Source organism: Gastrolobium bilobum, unplaced genomic scaffold (genome assembly GCF_033153095.1).
Source record: "Gastrolobium bilobum isolate Gb01-03AN ecotype WA unplaced genomic scaffold, APGP_CSIRO_Gbil_v1 utg9903, whole genome shotgun sequence".
In the NCBI taxonomy this organism is placed as follows: Eukaryota; Viridiplantae; Streptophyta; class Magnoliopsida; order Fabales; family Fabaceae; genus Gastrolobium; species Gastrolobium bilobum.
In genome coordinates, this window is record NW_026896859.1 from 33,757 (window position 1) to 46,118 (window position 12,362).

General features: G+C 36.2%; 1 protein-coding gene and 1 non-coding gene across 2 annotated transcripts; one reads left to right on the plus strand and one right to left on the minus strand.

Annotated features, from left to right (window-relative positions):
* The first annotated feature begins 7,038 nt into the window (after positions 1-7,038).
* Positions 7,039-8,090, plus strand: LOC133302413 (protein EPIDERMAL PATTERNING FACTOR 2-like). Its single transcript, XM_061502180.1, has 3 exons — positions 7,039-7,138; positions 7,504-7,553; positions 7,887-8,090. Exons 1-3 carry the CDS (start codon positions 7,039-7,041, stop codon positions 8,088-8,090), a joined length of 354 nt encoding a protein of 117 aa, XP_061358164.1.
* A 3,799-nt stretch (positions 8,091-11,889) lies between these two features.
* Positions 11,890-11,995, minus strand: LOC133302420 (small nucleolar RNA R71). Its single transcript, XR_009750350.1, has one exon. It is a non-coding gene; the product is annotated as a small nucleolar RNA R71 (small nucleolar RNA).
* Between the last annotated feature and the right edge of the window lie 367 nt (positions 11,996-12,362).

A 12,362-nucleotide genomic window follows, 5' to 3' on the forward strand; every position in this document is an offset into this window, starting at 1 on the left:
ATGCTTGTTAGGGTGTGACCCCTAATCTGATAAAGGGAGAACAAAAAAAGAAGAACCTCGTGATAATTTTATTTCCAAAGAGCTAAGAACAACTGAATTCGTTACATCAACTATTTATACGACACGTCAATGGACAGGTGTTAGTAAATCTATCCACTACTTCTAATACACAACTACCACCGTTTATGGGCTTTCTAATACTCCTAAGCTACAAAATCCTTCAACCGAATAGAGTTCCTTCTCTGTCTTCCAGACTTCCTTAATGTAACATTACCCTTTCCTTGAAAAGTAACCTTGTCCTCAAGGTTAAGAGAAGGATAAGAACGACGCAGCTTTTCTTCTGGTTCCCATGAAGCATCTTCTGGAACTGTATCAGCCCACTGCACCAGAAATTCTCTGGTTTGTTGTTCATTAATTTCAGCAGATCGAACCGCCAACACTGCTAAAGGTTCTTGAATTGGTTTATTGTGGAACGCAGAAGCTGGTAAGGAAGCTCCTATCTTGGGGTCAACTCCTCTAAATGGCTTAAAAAAGGAAACATGAAAAACAAAATGAATTTGACAGCCTGGAGGTAATTTCAGTTGATAAGCCACGAGACTTAACACCTTCTCAATTAGAAAGGGACCAAAATATATTTTTGCAAGTTTATGATTCATACGTCTCTCAACAGAAACTTGTCTATAAGGTTGGATTCTAACCCAAACTTGGTCACCTTCCTCAAATCTCCTTTCCTTATGATGCTTATCATATTGAATTTTCATCATGTTCCTTGCACGTTCCAAGTGTGTCTTAAGCTCTGCCAACACCTCATTTCTTTGTTGTAGCATGGAATCAATGGCTTCCACCTTCACCAATCCACGAGGATAAAAGGGAATCATGATAGGAGGTTTTCCATAGAGGGCCTGGTATGGAGATATGACAGTGCTAGAATGAACAGCCAAATTATAGTGAAATTGAGCCCACCCAAGGAAACTTGACCACGAATTTGGTTTCTCATGGCAAAAGGAACGTAAATATTGTTTCACATACCTATTAGTGACTTCACTTTGGCCATCTGCCTGAGGGTGGTAAGAAGATGTTGTGCGCAAAGTTGTTCCACTAAGACTAAAGAGTTGAGTCCAAAAATGACTGAGGAATATGCTATCACGATCTGACAAGATGGATCAAGGAAAGCCATGGTTTCGCACAATTAAGTCACAAAATAAGGAGGCGACTGATGCTGCCGTATAGTGGGAAGGAAGAGAGCCAAAATAAGCATACTTGGAGAGTCTATCAACAACCACCAAGATTGTAGTGAAGTTTTTAGATTGAGGAAGACCAGTAATGAAATCCATTGTTAACTCTTCGAAGACTCCTTCAGGCACTGGAAGAGGTTGTAGCAACCCAGCAGCCTTAGATGTTTCAGGCTTAACCTGTTGACATATAACACACTCTCCAACAAACATCTTAACATCATTTTTCATTAAAGGCCAATAGAAAGTTGAAGATAGCCTTAAGAAGGTGCACATGACACCAGCGTGACCACCAATTGGAGAGCTATGAGCTTCCTTAATAAGAATAGGAATCAGTGATGATGAAGGGCCAAGGACGTACCTATTTTTACAAAATAAAATTCCTCCTCGAGCTGAGATGTTAGGATCAGACATCTTGCCTTGAATGAGTTGCTGATGTAGCTCCAACAAATATGGATGATCTGAATTTTGTTGCTTAATATCAGCCAAAGTATCAAAAGAAGGCCGAGATAATAATGCACAAAAGACTCCTCTTCATAAACCCGAGATAGTGCATCTGCAACTACATTAGTTCGTCCTATTTTGTACTCAATTTTGAAACTATACCCCAACAATTTGCTGAGATATTTATGTTGTTCAGAAGTCTGTATTGTTTGAGTGAGAAACTCCTTGATACTTTGATGATCTGTTCGTATAGTAAAATCTGAACCAAGAAGGTACTGCCTCCACCGTTTGACTGCAGCAGTGATAGCAAGTAATTCACGCACATAAGTTGATGATTTTGCTAACCGAGGCCCCATTTTTTTGCTAAAAAATGAGAGTGGCTTGTTGTTCTGCAAAAGGACAGCTCCTATGTCACTGTTTGATGCATCAGTTTCCACAACAAACTGCTCAGAGAAATTTGGAAGAACTAAGACAGGAGTGGAAGTCATAACCTCCTTGAGCCTACAAAAAGCTCTTGCTGCCTCTTCTGTCCAACTGAAGTATTTCGAGCCTTTCAATAATTCAGTTAAAGGTAATGCTAATGATGCATATCCTTTAACAAATCTACGGTAGTAGCCAATTAGGCCTAAGAAGCCACGAAGTTGTTTAAGAGATCTTGGTGCTGGCCATTGAGTCATTGCTTGTATCTTCTTTGGATCTGCAAACACTCCTTCTTTAGAAACCATATGGCCCAAATATTCAATGGTATCAACCCCAAATGCACATTTGCTAATCTTCACAAAAAATTTATGTTGTTGCAAACATGATAAGGTGGTACTCAAGTGCTGGACATGGTCTTCAATTATTTTGCTAAAAATTAAAATGTCATCAAAAAAGACAATGATGAATCTTCTAAGGAAAGGCTTGAAAATATGATTCATTGCTGACTGAAATGTGGCTGGTGTATTTGTCAAGCCAAATGGCATAACTAGGAACTCATAATGACCTTCATGAGTCCTAAATGCAGTCTTTGGCACATCATCTGGTAACATCCTTATCTGGTGATATCTAGCTCTAAGGTCCAGCTTAGTGTAAATCATATAACCTCCCAATTCATCAAGCAACTCATCTATGGTGGGGATAGGGAACATGTCCTTTATAGTAGCAGCATTTAAGGACCTATAATCAATGCACATCCTCCACGTGTTGTCCTGTTTTCTGACTAAGAGAAATGATGATGAATATGGGCTTTGGGAATGCTGGATGAACCCAAATTTCAACAAATCAGCCACTTGTTTCTCAATTTCTGACTTTTGGAAGTATGCATATCGATATGGTTTGACATTTATAGGCTTGGTACCTTCTAGTAGATGGATGAAGTGGTCTAACCCACGAAATGGAGGAAATTCAGATGGAATCGTGAACACCTTTTGATGATTTAAAATTACTTGCCACAACTCTGGTCTAATGGAGGATTCCAATGCTGATATCTCTAAATTGGGTGAGCTTTTGGTAGGTTGTCCAGACAACAAATGCATTGAACAACAAGTAGCACAAGTTTTGTGAGCCTGTGCTTTGTAGGAAGATGAAGCCTGACAAAACTTGCAGCAAGACATTGTTCCCCTCCCAACAAATTTCCATAGTCATATTATTGTAATCATGAGTGACTCTACCCAGAAGCTCCAGCCATGGCATTCCCAAGACAACATGTAAATCAGATAACTCAATTAACCAAAAATCAACATCGAAAAGAACATCTTGCAATTAAATAGGAACTTGTAAACATTTATGGTCAGCCAGAAGGAACTCACCGTTACCAAGGAACACACATAGTTTCCGGGTGCGAACCATTGGCAATTCCAACTGCATTGCTAATTGCTTATGCATAAAATTTTGTGTGCTTTCTGAATCCACCAATACAGAGATAACACTGCCCTTCAAGGAAGTGACCAATTTGAGTGAATGTTGATGCTCATCAATTGATGATGTGTTAAGGGCTGCATCCGTAGGTTCAAACACAACCTGATCAGACTGCCAAATTAATTGGTCTTCATGATCAGCCTCTTGATCCTCGGCTTCCTCAGTTATGAGCATCATGAACTTATTCTTGCAATTATGTTTGCTTGTCCATTTCTCATCGCATGTATAGCAAATTCCCAAGTCACGTTTCTTTTGTAAATCAACATGTGAAAATCGTTTAAAATTTGACGGTGGTGGTAAGGCTAAGGTTTGGTTGTGGGTCAATACTGGGTTTGAAGTCTGCTTGGGGGTAATTTCAGTAGGGGAAGTGTTTCTGGGTATAAACTTTCGTGAAGAAGTAAAGAAGGAAGATCTAAGCTCACAGTGATGATCATCATAGGCTAACGCCAATGCCTGATGGAGAGTAGTTGGGTCCCTTAATTGAACCACACTTACTAATTCTGCTTGAAGTCCAAAAACGAAGAAATCTTTGAGAAGACCATCATCAAGATCTGGAACTTGATTGACCAGAGACTCAAAACGTTGGATGTAATCTTTGAGGGTTGATGTCTGCGTCAATTTTGACAGCGTGCCTTTAAGATTAACAAATGCTGAAGACCCAAAGCGCTGACGCAATGCCATCGTGAATGAGCTCCATGTACCAATGGTGCCACTCTTGAACATCCATTGAAACCACGCTGCTGCCATCCCCTCCATGCGAATCCCAGCAAAGGAAACCTTCGAATCTTCTGGAATATGTTGAAGACGGAAGAAAAGTTCAGCTTTAAAGATCCAATTGTTTGGACCTGTGCCATTGAAAATTGGGATTTTCATTCGCACACCCTTGAGAAGTGTACGCTAATCCAATACATCATTGTTTCGAGGACCTTGATCTGACGAAGAGGTTTCCGGATGGACATGAGAATGGGAACTTGGAGTTCCTCTGCCATGCATTGGTCGCGATAGAAATGCCTCTTGCAATTGTTGCATTTGTGTCACCAACAACGACATCTGATTCTTTGTATCGGAAGCTAACAAGGAGATCTGGTTTCTTGTGTCCGTCGCTTGAAGACGAATTTCCTCCAAATTTGTGTCAACTCGTTGCTGGAACGAATTCAACTCTTCCGATAAATCTTAGATCCGCATCGTGTTCATCAACGATTTTCTGGAGAGGAGAAAAAATGTGGAGAATTCAAGGATGAAAGCACCACTGTTTGGGTGTGACCCCTAATCTGATAAAGGGAGAACAAAAAAAGAAGAACCTCGTGACAATTTTATTTCCAAAGAGTTAAGAACAACTGAATTCGTTACATCAACTATTTATACAACACGTCAATGGACAAGTGTCAGTAAATCTATCCACTACTTCTAATACACAACTACCACAGTTTATGGGCTTTCTAATACAATATATGCTAATACTCCTAAGCTACAAAATCCTTCGACCGAATAGAGTTCCTTCTCTGTCTTCCAGACTTCCTTAATGTAACAATGCTCCCATATACTAAACATGAAATATAGAAACGCGGGACCACAGCCCATTATTTGAAAAGAAAAGGAATGAGGACTTGAGAATTGGAGATTTGTTGAACATCCCTTACTTGCTCCGTCCAAATCCTTGTGGAGTTAACGGCCACAAAGATAAAATTGTAAGATTCAAAAATATGACATAAATGCATATTCATCCATTAAAAGCATACAAGTACTCAAAACAAGTTCATTTATTCCAAGGACCTGATCGTCACGTTTATGTCTTGAATTTCTCTTTCACTGTTCAGGTCTGTGTGTCTGTTCCTACATAATTTACTGCGTGCATTAATTGCTTTTTAAGTTTTTGAATTGAATACAACATTGTATTGCCACAACTCTTGGTCTCTGCATCTTTAATACAATTTGTGTGTATATTTGTATAGGGATAAATTATACTTATCATTTTTTTTTTCTTATTACCTATTGCTACCAATTTTGTTATTGTTAGATTAAAATTAAATTAATGCTCTCACTTGATATCATTTTATAATCGTTAATTTGATTTTGATCCAATAATAACAAGATTGGTAGTAAAAGATGTAAGAAAAAAAAGTTGGTAAATATAACTTATCCCATTTATATAAAAGTTTGCTTTTTCTCCAGTTACAATATATACTTATTTGCAGTAAGTCCAATACGACTTCGTTTTTTGGGACGGAAATCATGGTGTTTTTATAATTTTGATTTATTTTAGGGTTATTATAGTCTTTATAATTATAAGTTTTTAATATTTCAATCCCAAAACGATGTCGTTTTGAAAGTAAATGCAGATAACTTATTTACAGTAACTGCAGAAATATTTTTCTGTTTATATAATCTTTAAACTTAAGAGAAAAATAAGTATGAATAAAATTACTGAATAAAATATTTTTTTTTTAAAATATTCTAACTAAAACCCCAAGGGGTGACATACATTATAACGGGATGTGCCTCGAGGATGGATTGCAAATTTCATATACTTGAAAAGACTCTTTAGCGTTAGAGGCGAAATATTTTGCATTCTAAATTTTGTGATAGATTGTCTCACCTTATTTCCGGTTTAATATATTCTTTTTTTTTTTTTTTTTAATAGGTTTAATATATTCTTTGTTCCTATGATGAACTAACTTTAGAGTAGTACTCATGTGGCAAGGTGGTTGAGTTGGAATACCTTCTGGGTTTAGAAAAAAGATTGTGTGATGATGAGTACTTCAGTCTCTTTTAATGCAAAGGTCATCTAAGTATTACAAATAATGACAATAATAAAATCTTACTAATTGCTTTTCAAAAAAATAAAATAAAATCTTACTAATTGAATATAAGATATCATAATTCAAAATACCAGTTCAAAATAAAATCTGAATTTTCTGGTTATATATGTAGATTTATAAGTCTTTTTAGCGCCTTCGAATTTCAATTGTCAAATATGTTTCAATTAATGCCATCATTCAAGCAACTTTTCCTGCTGCTCCTCCCCTTGTTACTTCCCTTTCCTCTGATAGGTGAAACTATGTGAGTGTAGCAGCTGACTTTCCAATCTGTTTGGTCTAAACCTATGTTACAGTACATGTATCAAAAGGCTAGTTATTATTCGAATTCATAAATGTCCTCTTCATTTATAGTTTATGATGACAATAATAATAATAATTCTATTTTTGTTCTGAGGACTCACCAAAACTTGTGAAATCTTTAAAAGAAGGTCGTGCATCATGTGAAATGCTTTAGATGTCTCATTGCACATTTAATAGGACCCTTTTGAATCTTCATGTATATAATATCCTACAAGGTCATCCACAAATTATACTCCTCCCCAAACAACACCTCCATCTTCATGCTTTTTGCTCACTAGCTTGCATTTCCTCCACTAATGAAAACTGATTTCAAGTTACTTGAGTTTGCATAGTTGATGCAAAATATGAGCACTTTCTCGCTTGGAACCCAAAAATCTTTCCTAATTGTGATTTTCTTCATGGTTGTTTCTATTGGTTGGAGCCTAAGGATGACCCCTAATCATGGTAAGTGATATGTACTATAATGTTGTTTAACTGTACATAATAACTCCATGCATATATATACGTGTCTTAACATTAAGTTTAAATGTATTCAAGTCAATTTCATATAACCACTATTGTACATTAGTTTTCGTATTCTAAATCATAAGATACTAAAATCAGAACAATTTTTCAAGCAAGATTAATGGTATTGCATCCTCCTTCTGTTAATTTCACTAGCACACTCCAAATGAGGTTTGAAATAGAAATTTCAACTTGGAATATCCAATATTATTATCTCTTGAACATACATACTCTGATGTCGTTGGTTAAAAGGGTTTTGTTGCTGAGTATTTTTTTAAGTGTTTTTTTCTTCCCCGGTTTTTCAGTTAAGTTGATCAGCTTGCAAGAAGAGAAAGCAGAAATTAGAGATAAAAAGGTTTGATAGTTTTTTTCATTATTGCATGGTAACACATTTGTGATTGATTGATCATTTTGCCCTCTTGTAAAATCAATTTACTATTTTGCCCCATTCCTGTTCCTGTTTGACTGACATTATTTGACCAATATGTTCGTTTATTCGATTATGTGTTGGTAAAACATTGATCAAATAAGGATAAATATATAATTAAAAAAATAATATATATTTTAAGAGAGGGGCAAAATAGTAATTTCATTTTAAAATAAGGACAAAATAATCCCTCAAACCTATTTGTCTGTGGATCAATGAAGTGAATAATTAATAGTTGTGTACCTACTTGTGATTTTTAAGGAAGTATCAACAAAGGAAGACAACATGGGAATGGAACTCTACCCAACTGGCTCCACCATACCAGATTGTTCCCATGCATGTGGACCATGTTCTCCCTGCAAGAGGGTGATGGTGGGTTTCAGCAAGTGCTCCGTTGCAGAGTCTTGCCCTATAATTTACAGATGCATTTGTAAAGGGAAATACTACCATGTACCCTCCAATTGATGGAGATAATTTTTTTCACTAAGTCTAGGATCATTGTTGTAATTCTGAACAATATGATGTGGGTTGGACACTTTTATCATTTTAAATTGGAGCTAAGAGCAAAAAAAAAAATCATTACTCTGACTTTTGTTGCTTGCTTGTGCATTTAACTTGACCCTCTCTTGTGTATTATTGCATTCCTAAAAATATATTTTTCTTTATTTTTAATTTGGGGACTTTACAAATTGTGTTTCACAAAGCAATGTTATTTTGTCTGTTTCAAAAAAGTGCAGCGCGATCCTAAACTTTCTTATGGGTGTATTTTTTTTGTTCTTTTTTCTTTAATTTTCCATCAAATTGTCATGCTCAAATTATGTGACAATTATTTGTACCAAATATATTAATGCAAATGTCTAATAATGTGCATTTTGATTTAAAAGAGAGAACAATAATTTATCTTTAATTCATACCAAATAAAAGAGAGAAATTAAAAAATATTCTATTTCTTTAATTCTCATTTCAATTCCTATTTTCATTTTCATTTCTCAAATCATTTCATATTTCCATGTAACCAAACAATGAGAAATTGAAGCTAATATCGATTCAGTTTGCTATTGATGGATACCTAACTTATTAGACAAGCCCGTTATGAATGCTTTTAGGCCACCTTAAGTGCTATCAAACCACGTGTTATTACGGATTCCTTGAACTCTTGCCAGTTATTATGATAACATTGTTCCGGATTTAATATATGTTTAGGAATTTCTTATAAATTATAAATAATAAATAAATATGTTAGAGTTTGAGAACAGCCTAACCTGTATCAGGATATAGAAGTATAACAAGCTGCTAGCAAATTCAAGCTTATAGGCATCCAGTTTGTTAGTGGTGGAGGCCTAACAATTGTTAGACTTACTCTAACCCATTACGAATGCTCCTCAGCCACCTTGAGTCACAGCCAAATAAACCACTTGTTGAAATGGATTCTTAGACCTTTAATGAATTTTTGTATGACTTTCTTTTTATGTTTATAAATTTATTAAATATATGTCAACTCAAAACTTGGAAACCTATTGTTTGGACTATTGGCACTAATTGTGCACGATTTTTTATTTGTGTCATATATGATGTATCACTTTTTTTTTCTCTCAAAAAATTATCCTTTTAATTAATCAAAGTTACAACAAAATACTTTCAATCCATGGATTCTAGCTTATATAACACAATATAATTGTTCTGGACCAGTTTTAGGACCCAATATTATGGGGAGGTCACTAGACCCAATAATCCGGGCAGAACTCCTATACGAGGGAGATCTTATAATATATAACAAAATGTACTTATTTTATTTTATCTTTTTAGAGATATTCCAATCAGTTCATCGCTTCACGATTAGTCTAATTCGAGACGGGTCCCGGGATTATGTTGGGTATGGCTCATATTTCGCATGCTGATGAGGGTCCTTATTGTCGGGGTCAACAGAAAGGCAACTGAAATCTCGCTCTCAAATGAGCAGGCGGGGGTTCAGAAGACAGCGCCCCAGGCCTGTAGAGGCTAAGTATTGTTTCGGGCCTCTAATTTATTGTAATTTTTCTTTTTCTTAGTAGTTTGGATTTGGTTCCATGAATAGCTGTTGTTAAGGTTTTCTAATTGATAAACCATTGGTTTACCATGTTTTTAGGCTAAAATATACAACGATTACATAGTGAATTGCATGAAAATTAGGGTTTTATCATATAAAATCATGGAGATTGGATTTTGCCTAACATGTGGTAATCTTGCTTATTTCAAAGGTGTTTTTGACATAAAATGGCGCTTTGAGGAGCAAAGGAATGAAAAGAGACGCTGCAATACCAAAAAAAGCAAGATTCAGTGCAAATCAATGGCTGAGGAATAGCGTTTTAGCGCCCAACAGCGCGTTAAAATGCTCCAATGAAGAAAAAGAGAAAAATTCCACTGGAGGAGCGCATTTTAGCGTGCTATAGAGCGCTAAAACGCGCTGACAGCCACAATTTCCTCACGAAGAGGGCGTTTTAGCGCTCTCCTGAGCGTTAAAATGCCCTAAGGCAGACAGAAATATGCAAAGAGAGCGTTTTAGCGTGCTAATGGGCGCTAAAACGTGCTGATGTGATCAAATTCAGGCCCATGGTAGATATTGTATCTTAATCAAGATGTGAACAAGATTTCATAGAGATTAAAAGAGAAATTAAAAAGATATATTCTCCTCTATAAATAGAGGGCCTTTGGACCAATTGAATGCATTCAACAACAGAGAGGCGTTTGAAGAAGCACAAGGAGGAATCTTGTTGTGGAATGTGAGAACTCTGAGGAGTCAAGACGACATCACATCAACGGAGTCTTGGGAAATTATTTTCTTTTCTATTACTTTTGAATTCAGTATGCTAGGCTAGACTTTTATCTAGTTAGGGTAAATAGAACTCAATTGAATCTTATGTTTTAAATTAAATTATCTCTGAATTCTTTTCTTTTTATACTTGAATAAATTTATCCGCCTTTAACGCTTTCTATGAGTTTGCTCCTTATAGATTGATTTAGGGGAATTGTAGGACAATAGGGATGTTGGTGCATGAACCCTGATTTGGTAAATTTATCACAATCCTTGTGATCTAGGGATATACATAGGGTAATTGTGCAATCGTGAATTTTTGATCTTAATGCATGTTTTCTTGGGGAATAATCAGGGAACTAGGGTCTTCTAAGATCACATAGATTTAGGGTAACAAGGAATTGAGCCCTAATTAACTTAGAAAGAATTGATTGGCAATATTTTAAGAATAAATTCTTGACAGTTTAATTCATAGCATAAAGAGGACATTAGGGGAAGTCAAAACCCTAACTATGCTTGTTTTTTTAATCTTTAAATCAATAATCTTTTTAATTGCTTTTAATTCTGAAATTGCATGTTATTGATTTTTTTTAATTTCAATTCTTTTCATCTTAAATTCGATTGTCCAACTAAATCGTTGTTAGCGAACTAGTGCTTGAAAACCAATCCTCGTGGAAACGATCTCAAATTAGTACACTTTATTACTTTTACGGCCGGTGCACTTGCCGAGTCGCAACAAGTTTTTGGCGCCGTTGCTGGGGATTGGATCCTTCAACATTAGAAGTAACTAAAAACAGTTTAGATTGGACGTTTTAAATTTCTACAATTTAAATTATGCATTAACTTTTTCTTCTTTTCTGCATATTTTTTTCTATTTAAATTTTCTATTTTCTGCATTATAATTTTTCCGTTTTTCTGCATAATGCTGCGTTTTCTGCTTTTGCTTAATCTCTTATCCCTAGTTTATGCGAGGTACTGTTAAACCACGACTCTTGCAGTTTGATCCTGAGATAGAGAGGACAACTAGAAGGCTCAGAAAAATCACAAAAGAGAAAAAGGAAAAAGAAGCATCAAGCTCGACGGAACCAAAGGAAGAAACTATGGTGGACAACAACGCACTTTAGAATCCTCCAAGAACCCTGGGAGATTACGTGGCAAGCATTGTTAGACCAAACGTGGATGCTAACAATGTTGAGCTCAAGCCAGCACTGCTGCAACTGATACAAAAAAGATCAGTTCGCTGGAGGAAGCACGGAAGACCCCTACATTCATCTCGAGAATTTTCTGCTCTATTGTGACACATTAAAGATGAATGGAGTCTCATGTGACATTATCTTGCTCAGACTGTTTCCATGCTCACTGAAGGAAGAAGCAAGAGGGTGACTGCAGTCACTGCCTCAAGGAAGCATCACCAACTGGGATGACTTGGCTACCAAGTTCTTGGCCAGATTCTTTTCCTCTTCAAAGATGGAAAAGCTTGAGGCAGACATCTCCTCTTTTGAACAAAAAGAAAGTGAATCCTTGTACGAGGCATGGAAATGTCCAAAGGATTACTCCGAAAGTGTCCCCAACATGGCTTTGAAGCTTGGGAAAAAGGACGGATTTTCTTCCAAGGAATGACGCCCAATACAAGAACCTTGGTGAATGCTGCATCAGGAGGATCATTGAAAACAAAAACTCCAGAGGAAGTGTTGCAATTGCTGGAATCTCTAGCCTCTCAGGAGTTTGATAATGCTCCAACACCACATAGGAGAGCATGAACCATGAAGCTTGACGGCTATGATGCACTGTTAGCACAGAACGAGCAAATATTACAAATTAATAAGAGACAACAAGCACAACTAGATTCTCTCACAAAGCAATTTTCTAGTTCTTAAGTCTCTTCAATTAATAATCTTCAAGTTATTTGTGAGATATGTGCAAGTGCTCATGCTACTAAAGACTAC